General features: G+C 37.2%; 1 protein-coding gene across 5 annotated transcripts in view; it reads right to left on the bottom strand.

Moving 5' to 3' along the window:
- Smg1 (SMG1 nonsense mediated mRNA decay associated PI3K related kinase) overlaps window positions 1–13,851 on the bottom strand; it is a 102,113-nt gene that overhangs the window by 52,973 nt on the left and 35,289 nt on the right. For 3 of the 5 annotated variants that reach the window (XM_055627635.1, XM_055627632.1, XM_055627633.1), the window contains 12 exons: window positions 11,927–12,052; window positions 11,451–11,523; window positions 10,526–10,623; window positions 8,575–8,748; window positions 6,110–6,334; window positions 5,032–5,133; window positions 3,934–4,203; window positions 2,595–2,725; window positions 2,327–2,488; window positions 1,504–1,622; window positions 535–622; window positions 351–452 (listed from right to left, as the gene is read on the bottom strand). In XM_055627635.1, coding sequence (XP_055483610.1) covers window positions 351–452; window positions 535–622; window positions 1,504–1,622; window positions 2,327–2,488; window positions 2,595–2,725; window positions 3,934–4,203; window positions 5,032–5,133; window positions 6,110–6,334; window positions 8,575–8,748; window positions 10,526–10,623; window positions 11,451–11,523; window positions 11,927–12,052 — 1,670 coding nt within the window. Of the gene's footprint in view, window positions 1–350; window positions 453–534; window positions 623–1,503; window positions 1,623–2,326; window positions 2,489–2,594; window positions 2,726–3,933; window positions 4,204–5,031; window positions 5,134–6,109; window positions 6,335–8,574; window positions 8,749–10,525; window positions 10,624–11,450; window positions 11,524–11,926; window positions 12,053–13,851 lie in introns of those variants that run through there. The other 2 variants (XM_055627634.1, XM_055627636.1) reach the window with 2 other exon arrangements.

Here is a 13,851-nt window from a genome sequence, read left to right as displayed (position 1 = left end):
ACACACACACACACACACACACACACACACACACACACACACACACAAAAACACTCAGAGCAAAACAATGAAGACCCCCCCCCCCAAAAAAAAAAAACAAAGAAAATCTAAACTACAAAATACATTTTTGGTAATACATAAATTATTCCACAATAATTACTATAAGATGAGAAAGATCATTTTAAAAAAAGTTTTCTTCTTCTGGGTCTCAAGAATTATCTTCTGACACCTCTTAGATCACTAAGAAGTACCATGTAACATGTAAAATTAATGCACCAAACATGCACTTATCACTTCCTATGTTAGACAATTACAAGGCAGTAAAATGTACTGAGCCAAAATAGTTATACCTTAGTACAACATCTAAAGGAATTGACTTCAACAGCTTTCCAAAGGCCTGTCGAATACGAGTTCCACTATGAACAAGCTGAACACGGCAGATGTCCACACACCTATGAAAAATAGATAAAGCAAGTATGGTAGCATTCCTATGTCATTACAGCTAGAGTCAAGAATGTGGTCTCTAGTCCATACCTCTGCAGCAGATCATCTGGCAAGGAAGAGGACAGCGCATGGAGACTGCTACACGCTTGCAAGCAGATATTTACATCTTCAACAAGAGCTATTGTTAAAAAAGAAAAGTTACTTTCAGTCATATCCCTCCAAAAGTGAATATCATCTATCATAATATTCGGAACCCATTTATTCATTTTGTTCATTCACTCACTCACTAACTCATTCATCAAACAAAAAGCACCTACTACTGCACCATGCCTTTTTTTTTTTTTTTAAAGATTTATTTACTACATATACCGTGTTCTGCCCTGCCAGAAGAGGGCACCAGATTTCATTACAGATGGTTGTGAACCACTATGCTTGGAACTAAACTCAGGACCTCTGGAAGAACACCCAGTGCTCTTAACCTCTGAGCCATTTCTCCCCTACTCTTGCCTGGAATCCTCACTGGCAGTAGTAACACCTAGGAAATTGATATTTTGTTGAAACTGATATTTAACAAAATCCAAGTTAACCACTCTACCTATAAACCTTATTCTAAAAAGGAAAAAAAAAAAAAAAAAACTTTTCAACTTCATGGAACACACTAACATGTAAGGTTAAAAACTCTGACAATTCAATTGTTTTTCAAATACTAAGAATAAAAAATATTCAAGACTGCTTTGTAAGGCACTAAAATAGGGACCACAAATCTTCACAACAAGAAAAGTGTTGCAGTGCTGGAGAGATGGCTCGGTGGTTAAGAGCACTTGCATGTCTTCCAAAGGACCCGGGTACAATTCCCAGCACCCATATGGCATCTTACAAGTGTCTGTAACTCCAGCTCCAGGGGTTCTACACACTCACATAGATATATGCATGCAAAACACCAATGAAATAAAAATAAATAAATCATTAAAAAAATTTTAAAGAGTGTTGACATACCTACCTTCTCCTATTACTCAATTTTTTAAAAGGTTAAACAAAATTAAAACATAAATCTCTTACTGTTGGCTAAAAGGCCATTGGAAAATTTATGAAAAGATGGAAGGGAGAATAAAGGTGCATATGTTTCAGACTTCTTCATTAATACAGCCACTTCCAAAGCCCATGTCATTAACAGTTTCCTGAAACATAAAATAAACAGTTGGTTTTACATTAAAAAAATACGACAAGAACCATTTTCTTCTATCACTCTGTTTATTCTTCAGACAATACAAGTAAAAAATAAATAAAAGACAAAGGGGGAGGGCGGCTCAGTTGTTGAGTGTATACTGCCCTTGCAGAGGCCTCAAATTCAGTGTCCAGCGCTTACATCAGCCAGTCACAACAATCTCTTACTCCAGCAGCAGGGGAATCAAATACCACAAGCTTCCAAGAGCACTGCACTAAGCACACACACAGTACACAAAAACATACAGAATTAAAAGTAAAATAAATCTGTAAGTAAAATGCTACATCTAGAGAAATTTGTTTTTGCATCATGGTATTGTTCCCGAAAAGTAACAGGAAGCCACTCACTGGAAAAGCTCCCCAAAGTAGTGCCCAGCATGGTACACAGAAATCAATAACAGTCTGATGCAATGGCACACGCCTTTAATCCCAGAACTCAGGGAAGCAGAGTTCGAGGCCAGCCTGGTCTACAAAGCAAGTCCAGGACAACCAAGGCTACACAGAGAAATGCTATCTTGAAAAACCAAACAAAACAAAATCTAGTAACAAATCAAATCAGGTGCTTCACAATGAAGCTGTAATCTACATTTCTCTGCCTCAATTACAAAGAATTAATAAATTTAGGAACTTAATGTTATTTGAAAAATTACTTAGGTACCTTGTGTCCTGGTTAAGATTATCTTTTTTCAGCAATATTCCCAAAAGATTTAATATAATTGAGAAATGTTTCTTTGTTGCTGTAGTTACAGTACTAATCACGGCACCATCAAATAAAGAAGGGGATGAAGAGCTAAGACTACTGGATATGAAGTGATCGTGCCTGAAAGACAAAACAGAGACCATCTTTTCAGCTGTCATCAAAACAAGTCAACAAACTCAAGAAATACATTTCTGCTGTTCTCTTCTGAGACCTGTGAGCACAGTACCTGGTGCAATGGGAATACAGGGTGTAGAGCACCGCATACTGAATGGCAGGAAAGTGAACAGCCAGGTCACTATGTACAATCATCAGATTCTTACTCAGTAATGCAAACACGGTTGGAGACAGTGCCCACATCTGCCAAAGTAAAAACAAAGTATATGTCTGGTTCCCACAAGACACACACAAACATGTACAATCTACCTTCAGAATCAAGTGTGCTTAGACACCTAAAGGGATGGCCTAAAGCTTGGAATTTATCTAGTACACAAAGCTGAGGTCTTCAACAAACAGTTTCTCAAGTTAGGCTTTGCAGCCTGGGTGGCATCTCTGTTTAATGCAGCAGCTCCTCAACTACTGCACTGTGTTGGGGAATCAGCCATAAACAAGGCTACCTCTAATATAGCTTTCTTTACAACAGAAGTACAGAGTGGTGATGTTCATATCATGCCGGGTAATCAAGTCAGCAAACAGAAGTACAGTATAAGCAGGGATTGCAAGCTATTTATTAAAAAACAAGCAAGAAAAACAGGTATACAACTAAATTTGGGGCAAAGTGTGGGTTTGCTGACATCTGGTTTAAGCAATGTCCTTTGATCTTCTTGATACAGTAACTGCATTTCCTCCAATGTGGTACTGGGAACCACAACTTGAGTTCTCCGGAAGAGCAGTACTTACTCTCATAAGCGGAGCCATCATCTCTCCAGCCCCTTTTTTGAAGTTAGAAAAAGTGAACTTTTCTTCTTCCAAAAAAAGTGTGAGCTGAGAAGATGGCTAAGATGTGGGTAAAGTGCTTGCCATGCAAGCATAAGGACCCGAGTTTAGACCACCAGCACCCACTAAAAGTAGGCATACATCTGCAATACCAGCACTCAAAAAGAGAGAGAGAGAGAGAGAGAGAGAGACAGATCCCTGCAGCTCACTGGACAGACTAACTAGCTTAATGAGAGACCCTATCTAAAAAATAAGATGGAAAGCAATTAAAGAAGGTACTAAATGTCAAACTCTGTCCCTGTCCTGTCCCTCCCCCTGAATACATACAAATAAAATATATGAGGTTATGAATGGACACAGTGATAAATGCCTATAACCTCAGTACCTAAGGTCAGCCTGGTCTATATAGACTTTCTTACAAAGAAAAGAGAAAAATATGAGGTGGAGAAGGCTTAACCATGGATACTCTTTATGGACAGGAATGGTGGTGTATGCCAGTAATCCCAGTACTCAAGATGCTGAAGCCAAACCACAGTGAGTTCAAGGCCTACCTGGGCCATACAGCAGAACCCGGCCTCAAAACCAGAAACCACACAAAACCCATAAATGACAAAGTAGAAATACAGACTCACCCCAATTAATGAATTTTTGGCATTTCCAATTGTAGTCAGAGCACTGAGATCAAATATAACTACAAAGTTGGCATTGTCAATGTTGAACACATGATTCTGAAAAGCCTCATGTTTAATCTCAGAACAGGCATCAGGAAGCTGGAGACTGTGTAACAGATTGTTTAGTGCACAAGTCATTTCTCCCAAAATTAATTTATAGGCAGTCTCCAGAACGGGAATATTCTTCAAACTGAGCACTGCTTGATAAACAGCATGAGCCACAGCAACAACCTACAAAAGAAAATTTCAGGGAACTGATTAAAAATCACTATCTGCAGCATGCTAGGGAGATGACCCTACAAGATTTAGACACTCACAGTCCTAACACCCAAAAGCTTCAATTTTAGAAGACAACTTTAGCCGGGCAATAATGGTATATGCCTTTGATTCCAGTACTTAAGAGGCAGAAGCAGGTGGATCTCTGTGAGTTCCAGGGCAGCCTGATCTACAGAGAGTTCCTGAACAGCCAAAACTACACAGAGAAAACCCTTTCTCGGAAAAGAAAAAAGTTAAAAAATTAAAAGAACAACTGTAAGGAACCTATACATTAGTGAGCTTTTAACAAAGCTCTATGGATTTATTACAAATAAAGAATGCACTCAAAGTTGCTCAAGTGAGATTTCTCAAGGGCATTGCAGATGTTTTCGTGTTTTGTTTTAAAGTCAATACCAACACACATATACAAACAGCAAACTAAGCTTCATTTTCTACCCACATCTATAGTCAGCTGATTAATTAATAATTTTTAATTTTTAATATACACAATACTTCTGAATTTATAACTTAGAAGTAATCTGCCTCTTCATCTTTGTAAATATTTACCAAGATCAATTTAATAAAAGTGAATCAATTCAATAAAAAGTATGGGCATTCTGAAAGGTTAGTAGGTACCTCATTCATCAAAGTAATTATTATGATAATAAGTATTAACCAAAGCATTCATTGTAATGACTTTATATTCAACATTAAGTATTATTTCATTCACATGGTCTATTAAGCAACAAAAGGCTGACTCTTCAATGTCAGAAGTAATCCACTTGTTACCAATATATTACTTACCTCTTTTTCTTTATGGTACCGTAAAAATAGTAGTTTAGATGATGGTATAAAAAGCTTTTCTACAAATGATGATGGGAGTTTTGTATTTATCTGCTCAACAATCTAAAAGAACAAAATTTTAAAATAAGCTTACAAAAAAAGTTACTTACAAATAAGTTACAAAAAAGCAAGAAAACCTTAAATGCAAATTACTAAGTGAAAAAAATATCAATCTAAAAAAATTACGTAGTTGGCAATTCTCAAAAGGCAAAACTATGGAGATATAAAAGGCTACACAGGACAGCTAAGGCTACAAAGAGAAACCTGTCTTGGGGAAAAAAAAAATAGAGAGAGAGAAAAAATCGGGGGGGGGGGAGGGGTTCTGGTTTAGTTTAGTTTAGTTTAGTTTAGTTTTGTTTTGTTTTGAGAGAGGGTTTCACTGTGTGGTCTTCCTGGAAGTTGCTCTATAGACTTGACTGGCCTCAAATTCAGAGATCCATCTACCTCTGCCTCCCGAGTGCTGGAATTAAAGATGTGCACCATCACACCCAGCAGTAATTTTTTAAAATAGTAAAATTGCATAAAGTGGCAGGAGGAACAATAGACAAGCTACATGAACCAGCAGGGCATGTGTTTCCAATTACAGGAGCTGAGTATTAAGCATAAAGACTCACTCACCATTCCATTATATTTTAAAGGGGGCACTTATATGTGGCTAATAAAAGAAAAGAAAAAAATTTAAAAAGTAAAAATCATATGTTTTTTTCTAAGACATAAAATATAAGCAGGTCTTTGAAAACAGTCAAATACTTTCTCCCATATAGTGCTTATCAAGTGTACTAGTGAGTCTCAAGCAAAGGGGAACATTATCAATTCAAAGTCAGATAAGTTAAGACTAAATGAGCTGCCAAACACAAAAGGCAAGCTGAAAAAAGTAAGCTGGACTAAAAAAATGAGAATTATTAATGGACTCTTAAAAAGATAAAAGCAAGCCCTTACTTAAAACATATGAAGCAAAAGCTTCTTAATTTCTTCCATACCAACTTAAAGACCTACATAAATAACAATTAAAAAACAACAAAAGGAGTAATTCACATACCAATGTGAGCAAATTCAAGACTGAGATGATATAATCGGTACCACAAGTCTGGCAATTCTCCAGTTGGTCTAATCCATATGTAATGACCATGTCACAATGTATAGTCATGCTAGGATCCAAGCTGCCGAGCAAAACACCAACACACTCATTAGCAGCTGTCAACACAGCCTCAGAAAAAAACACTTGGTTTGCAGCCGTCACGCATCTCATTACTCTGTATAGAACCTGTAAATGGGGAAAACAAGCACCTTTTTAAACATTCACAAGCTTCTCTACACCACTATTGCTTTCTAATGCAGCTTCAACTTAAAAATATCTTTTTAACATTCTTGTTGTTTGAGATTTTTTTTTTTTTTTTTACAAAGGACAAAAAAATTTTTTTTTAATAAAGACAAAATGGGTAACCCAGGCTGGCTTTACAGATGTGCACCTGCACACAGATCACAGTTGATTTTCTAATTTTTGGTAGCTAATACAAGCATCTTTAACACATGCATCTTTAATCCCAAAACTCATGGAGGCAGAGGCAGGCAGATCTCTGTAAGTTAAAGGCCAGCCTGGCCCTCAAAGGGAGTTCCAGGACAGCCAATGCTACCCAGAGAAACCCTGTCTCTAAAAAGAAATAGAGAAAAAAAAAAAAAAAAATCTTGACTGAACAGTATTACAAATTACTATTATGTTCATTTATGCTGTTCCTCTATTCCTAGAATTATCAAATGGCTATATAAAAAGCTTAGTATCTTTATCATTACGATACACCACAACTTAGTACATTTAGCAATGTTCTGCTCGCATTTGCTTAAATGCAGATCCTGGATTTATAACAATCTTTTCAAAGTAAATACTAAAATTGCTTTAAGCCATTATTAAAGCTTGTATATCAATGATCAGGGCAGGCAAGTATTCCACCACTGAGCCCTGGAATTTCTTTCTCAAGATACGAACTCCTAATGTGCACAATCCTATTAAAGGTCATAAAAACCAAATGATTTTCAGCATACAAACATACATACATATATATATACATAAATACATATATTTACAGAAATCAGTGTCCTATAATATTTATGTACTAAATTTCTAATATAAGAAACATTTTTAAAGAAAGAAAAGTTCTTGCTACTAAGTATCACAGATCTATAGCAATTAATAATATCCACTGGGTTAACTTTAAAATCTGTATGTGTTTCAATAATGCTATTCACAAAAGCCAAAACTGAAGGCCTTCATAACATATTTAAAATATGACTACTCTAAGAATGCTTATGTTCCTTTCCTTTTGTTTTGCATTTGAGTTAATTCCTTTACTTCAACTCCATCACTCTTCAAGCAACAACTTTTAATAAAAAGGGAAGAATTTAAGGCATTCTGAAGGTTTATTACCAACTACAGGCTGAGTTGCATGTATAATCGCATACTTCTGCTCTAGCACACAGTCACCGTATCGCCCTCCTCATCCAGCAACATGTCCAAAGTCTGCTCCTAAAGATGCAGCACTGTGTCTGAGCAGCAGCACACTCCATGCATCTCCATCCTCATTACCGCAGTGCTAAGGGCTTATTTCTCTCTGCTAAACTGCACTGCACACTGACCACTAAAGTGCTATCATCTGGTCAAACCCCATATCTGGCTTCAGGCTGGTATTTTAAGACAGTACCTCTTTGCATCAAAAAACACACAAACATGTGACTCCTGAGTTTCAGTTTTTCATTCTCAAAGAAAATGACAAGTCTGGTTTCACTGCAGTACTGGGGATAACATTTAGGGCCTCCATGCAAGGCAAAGGCTCTACCACAAACTACACACTAAATCCAAAAAAAATGACACTTTCACTACAGTGTATTTTTATTCTAATGTGCTAAAAACTAAATGGAGCATCAACTTTTTTGGGGGGAGTTTGGTTTGTTTTTATGTGTTTTTCAAGATGGGGTTCCTATGCATAGTTTTGGTTGTCCTAAAACTCATTGTGTAGATCAAGCTGGCTTCAAACTCAAGAGATCCACCTGCCTCTACTTCCCAAATGCTGGAATTAAAGACATGCTCCACCATGCCCAGAAGGAGACTCAATTTTCTAAGAAAAAGTAGTATTTGTGTAGTTTTAGAACTATATATTAAAAGTAAGTGCAGGCTGAGGGAAAAGCTCAGTGCTTTATAAGGTACAAGTGAGGACAGACCCTGTACTAGTTACTAGGTTCAACTCTCAGTATCACTAAATACACAAACAGACAAACAACAAAATGGGCACGTGAACAAACTCCTTAGAGAAATTTCAAGGGTGTATAAGAATTCAGAATGGCCCTTTCTTAGTGGGAGAAGAATTAGAGGATGGTGGATGATAAGCAGGCATTCCTACTTTTCTGAGTGAAGAATAACCAGACATAAACACATTTAACATGTTAAACAAATCAAAGGTTAATTAATATAGTTCATTCAATGGTACAGGAGGCCCTCTAAAAGATACTCACATCTGTGACATATGCCTCGGTAATTGGTGGACCCCGAATTGGGCTGAAGCGCTCCCCAATGCTCCTCACCACAGTACTGAATACACGGAGAAGTGCTGCCAGCTTTGGTAATGACACTGATGGAGGAGGAACATCTTCATCCACTGACTCCCCAGAGGCCACATGGCTGAGGTCCTAAGGTGTGAAAACACAACATTCTTATTGAAGTAGTACTGTGAGGTTTGTATTGGCTTTATGGCTTTAAGCTGTAATCAGGAATCAAGTCCAAGCCCTTGAATGTACTAGGTAAGCACTCTACAGTGAGCTATACTCCAGCCCCTATTTCTTTATAATCTCTTCCCCCAGATCCCTAACACTTTATTTTGAGATAGAGTTCCACTATGCCTCCAGGACTTCTGGGCTCAATCAATCCTCTTATCGTAGCCTCCGGAGTAGCTGAAACATAAACTGTAAGTCTCCCAATTCTTTAATTCACTTAACCTTAGCAGGGTCTCACTAAGTAGCCCTGGCTTGCATGGAACTCAGTATGTAGACCAGACTGGACTCTAACACAGAGATCCACCTAACTCTGTTTCCCAGATGCTGATATTAAAGACATGTATAACCACGCATAGCCCTAAAAAAGATTATTACCAATTAAGAGACGTTTTAGCCTAAAAGAGGAAACATAGAACTCCATGTTCTCTAAATCATTCCTCACAAAACCAGATAAATTATGGAAAGATCTACCAATAACAGAAAGACACTGGGGCAAAAAATCCGTATGCATATATTATACTGTTATAAAAGTACAAATGGATAGTTTCACCATTCCTCAATTTGTTTTCTACTAAATTCTCACTCCATATAACCTTTCGCCAACAAATTAAGAATATATTAATAGCATACACTGCAAAAGGGTGCTTTTAAAAACTTTTAAGATCTACTCTACAGACTTATGATCTAGTTGAAAGTGTAAGATATATGCAAAGAGAATGATTAATTAAGACTGGGTGTTTGAAGCAACATATTTCTACAGATAATTAAGTACCAAATAAAAAGAGCCAGTCAGAGTGGCAGCATTTGGGAGGTAGAGGATCCCTCTGTGACTTAGGGAACATCCTGGTCCACATAGCAAGCTAAGGCTACACAGAGAGACCCTATCTCAAAAAAAAAAAAGAAAAGAAAAAAAAAAAAAAAAGCAAGTATTTAAAAGGTGTAAGGGTCTCTACCTATGAAAATGGGTCCCTTCGAAAGACTAATCATCTGTAGAGGTGAGAGGGAAGGTGGGGGTGGGGAGTGTAAGATACTTGCATTCTGTATATCCCCAGAAACAGACATATAATAATCTGTTCCTTTTTCCTGAAGAAAGCACATAGTCCAGTGAAGAAAGTGGTAGAATAATGAACTCTATGACTAGGAGTAGCAAAGAACTAAAGCAAATTCAGTATCTGGGACAGCGTCGAACACCAAGAGAAATCATGGTACTCCCACAGGAGGCAAGAACGGCTTAAGCCATAAGTCAGGACAGGAGCAAGGACAAGGCTGCAGGAAGCACCCTGAAAGTTGTCACATTCACAGATAGCTACGCCACTAAAGTGAAGGCTTGTCCTAGATAGCACAGAGAGTCAGAACACAGTAGGGCAGCAACTTTAGGGACAGTTTTCATTTCTGAACAGCATCTCGCTGCCTTTTCGAAACAAAAAAATAGGTATGAACTATGAGATTTATTTTCAAGAAAAATATCTGCTATCAAAAATATTCAAACTTTATATATATTAACCCATAATTTTTTACTTTCTGTTAAAAGTAGCAAATTAATAATAACAATAATAATAAATAAACCTAATCTCAATGATATAATTTCTCTTAAATGTCAGTCTTAGTTATTTTTTAAATAAATCTACTTGATTAAAATATTTAAATTTTCTTTATTAACATGTTAAGAATAACTTGGCTTTCTACAACTTACCTCAGCATATGCCTCCATGTCTTCTAGAAACTGACCAAGAAGAGTGGTAGAAAATGCAAGATCAGCTACCCAAAATGGCTCCAAACTCTGCAACCACCCTTGACATCATGGAAGAAATTTTGAGGAAAAAAGGGGGGGTTGGGGAGAGACCAAAATTAAAAATGAACCCTGCTGTCAAGCTACCCACTCTTAAAACATGCCCTATATCATAACCTTAGGACTGCCACTAAAAGCATGCTGATGATTAATCAGCCTCTAATAATGTTACAGAAATTAGCAATCAATATGTGAATCTTGCATAATTTTTTTAGCTAGTATCTACTATGTCACTCGTGTGTGTGTGTGTGTGTGTGTGTGTGTGTGTGTGTGTGAGAGAGAGAGAGCGAGAGAGAGAGAGACTTAAAGTGCCACCATGTATTATCAACCTAGCTTTCTATTCCAGAGTCATGACTACTCATAAAAGGTCATTTGGCTTCACAGCAGAAATGACACCATTCATTCTCACTGGCACATACTCTTTTCAAAAGTTACTACACCAAAGATTAAAAGAGGGACAGAAACTATATCATGTGGAATAAGCAGATGTTGCAAATGAGTTCAGCTATCATTTGTTCTCTATCATATATGACAATCTTCCAAATATTTTTCGCTCATTTAAAATCATCAGAAAAACAACAATAAAAACCAATGATGAGACTCTTCTACTCTAGGTCTCAGGGTATTCCAGCCTCTTGATTTTCTCTTTCTAAACACACTATAGAAGACTTGAGATACAGTCTTTACATTCTCACAGGTACAATTCTGTTATCAGAGCTACCAAGTAATATTCATTTCTAATAGCTGTATCTCCCAAAAGCAACCCTTTTTCTAGATCAGATGAACACTTCTTTGAACAATATGTACAGGACTGACAAAAGCAACTTACCAGACACCTGCTGTGTGAGGGAGGGTTTCTGAGTATGATCTATGTGCCATCCAACTAATATATCAACTGTATCCTTGATGGAGACAAAGAGACAGAAGGCTAGTCATTTTAGGGTCTTACTGCTATTTCATCAGTGAAATCACAGCACACTAAAAACCCCTAGAAAAAGCTGTTCAATCTACCTGACATGGGTAGATTGAATTAGAGAAGCAGAATAAAAGAACTGTAGTCATGACAGAGGAAATACTTTTTCTTCTATACAAAAGGTATTAACATCCGAAAGAAAAATGCGGTTATTGCATTTTATAAAAGTAGCACTATCATCATCATCACTGTTACAATAGTTACTGCAAGCAATCAACTCCTTTGCTCCAAACACCACTGATTATAGTCAAAGGGTAAGAGATTGTTTTTTCTATCTGATATCCCATTTCTTCACACAACCATCACACCAGATAAAGGGAGTAGAAACTCACCCTAAAATTAGTGCTGAAAATATGAGGGTAGCATCGAGCCACCAAAAGAATGCACTTAACACATTTGCAAAGTAATTCTGGTGTATCCACATTTTCAAGAATAGACTGTAGGCTGGTCATCACAAGCTGAAAAACAAAGTTTATAAACATTTGACAAAATAGGGAAAAAAAATAAAAAGATTTACTTCATTACTGATCACGATAGCAAAGAAAACTTTTTCAATAATATATAAAATATAAAACTAGAGTACAAAATTCTACCACTTTCATATAAATATTTCAAGTTTAGTATTTTTTGAAAGAAAATAAATTCTATTGCATTAATTTTTTTAAAAAGTAAAAGTTTGCTCAGTATGTTAGGATGAAAACCAACACTGCTCTCTATTTTAATAGTTATTAAAACATTATTCCTTTCCTATCAACTAACTTTAATGCTAAGTAACACTTCTATAGTTATTCATAAATAACTATGGCTGTAACTGAACTCAAAGTACATAAGAAAGATGTAACTAGACATGGTGGCACACGCCTTTAATCCCAGGATTCAAGAGGCAGAAGGGGGTGGATCTCTGAGAGTTCAATGCTAGTCTGGTCTACATAAAAAGCTCCATGCCAGCCAGGGTTACGTAATTCTATCCACCACACCCCCTAAAGAGGTAAGATGTACTTGGTAAACTGATTTCCTGAAAATATCTCAGTTACATTTAGCATGTCGGGTAAAGCTAGGAGCTGTGGCACAAGCCTATAAACCCAACATTTGGGAGGCCAAGGAAGAATAGACCAGAAAAGTGAGGCCTTCTCTTAAAACACCAAAGAACAAGCCCAGCACTCAGGGAGGCAGAGGCAGGCAGATCTCTTTTGAGTTCGAGGGCAGCCTTGTTTACAAAGCAAGTCCAGGACAGCCAATTTTTTCAGCATAAGTATCAGGCAATTAACATGCTTTAAAGCAAAATTTACATATTTTGTTTCTAATCAAAATGATCTCAAGAGGGTTAATTGGGATGGCACCCCAAAGATGATGTTTAGACTTTTCACTATAATGAAAACAGATCTATCAGTGACACAGCTGCTAAAACCACTTTCCTCAGATGGAAAATGTCCTTTTCCACATGTACATGGCATGCTCATGTTTGCGCACATGTATGTAATAAAGGAAAGTAGTGCAGGACTGGAGACATGGCTCAGCAGCTAAGAAGACTTGCTGTTTTTGAAGAGTACCCAGGTTCAGTTCTCAGCACCCACAGAACAACTCATGTCTGTAACTCCTGTTCAAGGGAATCTGATGACTTTTGTACCCTGTGCAGGCACCACGCAAGCATGTGATTGCACATGCAACACTCAAACCTAATTTAAATGAATCTTTTTAAAAGGTAAAATTAGAACTTTAAAACCACCATTCTACAGCAGCCAATGTTACAATCTGAATGCTAAAATCACTGGATGAGACAGTATCAAAACACTAGGACATTCAAAGACCAAGACCTCAGACCCAGACTGCTCATTTAAAAGAAAAACTTAAGCTTCATAAGATCTGGTGATTATCCCCACAACTCTTCATGTCCAATTGAGGGACAACCAGTGCTGTCAGGAGCCTGTAATGCAGTACTGAGAATGAACCTATCAAGCATTCGTGCTCAAAAATGTTTCAACTCTAATAGAGAACATACAATAGAAGGGAGAGAGGGAGAGAGGGAGGAAGGAAGGAAGGAAGGAAGGAAGGAAGGAAGGAAGGAAGGACAATAAAATAAGGAATGTGAAAAACTATTCTTGTAAAAGTTTTAAAGAACAGTACCAAGCTGGGTGTGGTGATGCACACCTTTAATCCCAGCACTCAAGCATTCATGCTCAAAAATGTTTAATAGAGAATGTACAATAGAAAGGGAGGGAGGGAGGGAGGGAGGGAGGGAGGGAGGGAGGGAGGGAGG

Source organism: Psammomys obesus, unplaced genomic scaffold (genome assembly GCF_907164565.1).
Source record: "Psammomys obesus unplaced genomic scaffold, mPsaObe1.curated_primary_1811, whole genome shotgun sequence".
In the NCBI taxonomy this organism is placed as follows: Eukaryota; Metazoa; Chordata; class Mammalia; order Rodentia; family Muridae; genus Psammomys; species Psammomys obesus.
This window is presented reverse-complemented; position numbering and strand designations above follow the sequence as displayed.